This window comes from Arachis ipaensis, chromosome B07, assembly GCF_000816755.2.
Source record: "Arachis ipaensis cultivar K30076 chromosome B07, Araip1.1, whole genome shotgun sequence".
NCBI lineage: Eukaryota > Viridiplantae > Streptophyta > Magnoliopsida > Fabales > Fabaceae > Arachis > Arachis ipaensis.
In genome coordinates this window covers 119,626,024-119,627,716 of record NC_029791.2, presented here as the reverse complement: position 1 = coordinate 119,627,716, position 1,693 = coordinate 119,626,024, and the positions used below count along the sequence as shown (strand labels likewise).

The following is a 1,693-nucleotide window of genomic DNA, read 5'->3' as shown; positions in this document are numbered from 1 at the left end:
TAAACTAGAGAAAAATTTAAGATATTTTAAAAAATATCAATATTTAAATAGTTTTATTTCTTGATCTTAATTATATATATTTGATCTATAATTAACGGAATATCAGTATCTATAAAACACTTGAAAATTTTCAATAGTATATTGCGTGACACTATTTGTCATGATTATTATATTAACATCTCATGAGAGCATTATATATTATACTAATCATAAGTTCTGTTATGACACTTATTTTATTTATTTTGGGGGCAAAAGGGAAGTAAAGGAGAGAAAGAACATCCACGCCATATTAATGATATTATGGCGAAGGATAATGAAACAAAAATGACAATATATTTGATCCACACAGAAAACTAGAGGACAATGAATAAAGCTAAATTGAAAATGTTGCAATGGGTATGGTAGGACCACTGCATCTGCGGGAATGCCCAGCAGAGATTGTTACCAAAATGGATAAGGTCTGTTAGCCGAGTTAGATCTTGCCCCCACAATCATCAACTACGATTCTTTCTTTATTTTTTTCCAAACATCCATAATTTACGATAGAAACTTAACTACCGTTGTTTTTATATGAAATTAATACTTCAAAATTGTTAAATAATTTAATATGAGAACCCAACCACAATGTATGGCAGGCATGCATGATTGCCACCATGCAAATAAATGCAGAAAATGGCGAACAACAACCACAACCACTTTAAGATCGATGAGATGAGAAGCAAGCCGCATTTAATAGAATTAATTAATTAAATATAGCAACTCATGCAAAACCCCAATAATGAAAATGAAAATTAAAATTAACAATAAAATACTCTTGTGCGCACAATCTGCAGAATCTATGTACCCAACAAACAGTAACAGAATTCAAAGATCAGAATCAACACTCAATTTTCAGCGTTCGGACATTCTCTCGCAAAATGCCCTTTCTCCCCACAGTTAAAACAACCTCCACCACCACCGCCGCCGCTTCCGCCGCCTCGTCTCCGGTTTCCACCACCCTGTCCCTGGTAACAATCTCTCGCCAAGTGACCTGTTCGTCCACAATTGTAACACTCAGGGCCTCCTCCACCGCCATAACCTCCTCCTCTACGACCACCGCCTCCACCTCTTCCGTAACTGTAACCGTCACCGTCGCCCCGGCCTTCACCGCCGCCATAACGCCCACCGAACCTTCCACCACCTCTTCCTCTTCCTCCTCTTCCCCCTCCACCTCGAAAGCCACCACCAAACGGGCGAGATCTAGCCATGGAAGAGACATCGACGGCCTTAGTTCTGCCGGCGTCGCCGTAATCAACGGCAAACTCAACCGGCTGGCCCTCGGAGAGTGTACGGTAACCGTCGGATCGAATGGCAGAGTGGTGGACGAAGAGATCCTCGCCGCCATCGTCGGGAGCTATGAATCCGAAACCCTTCTGTGCGTTGAACCATTTCACTGTGCCCGTGGATCTCTGAGTCTCCGCTGCCATGGCTTCTCAAAACCCAAAACAGAAAGAAGAGAAGGTTCTGGAAAGAAATTAAACGTAGAAGTTTCTTTTTTCCGTTATGTTGGGTTTGTAAAAGGTTAGTAACGTGACGCTCAATTGCAGTGTCAAGCTGAGCAATGTGATTCGTCCATTCCTGTGGAAGTGAAAGAAATAAGATGTCTACCCTACTACCCATTTTCTCTTATTTAGATGCCATATCCACTATTATC

At 41.0% G+C, this 1,693-nt stretch overlaps 1 protein-coding gene across 1 annotated transcript; it reads right to left on the bottom strand.

Annotated features, from left to right (window-relative positions):
* LOC107608404 (glycine-rich protein 2) lies at window positions 711-1,667 on the bottom strand. The gene has a single exon (XM_016310200.2). The coding sequence runs from the start codon at window positions 1,464-1,466 to the stop codon at window positions 885-887; it is 582 nt and encodes a 193-aa protein (XP_016165686.1). The 5' UTR covers window positions 1,467-1,667; the 3' UTR covers window positions 711-884.

Excerpts from the sequence above, each read along its gene's own strand:
- LOC107608404 (XM_016310200.2), bottom strand. The coding sequence starts at position 1,466 with ATGGCAGCGGAGACTCAGAGATCCACGGGCACAGTGAAATGGTTCAAC.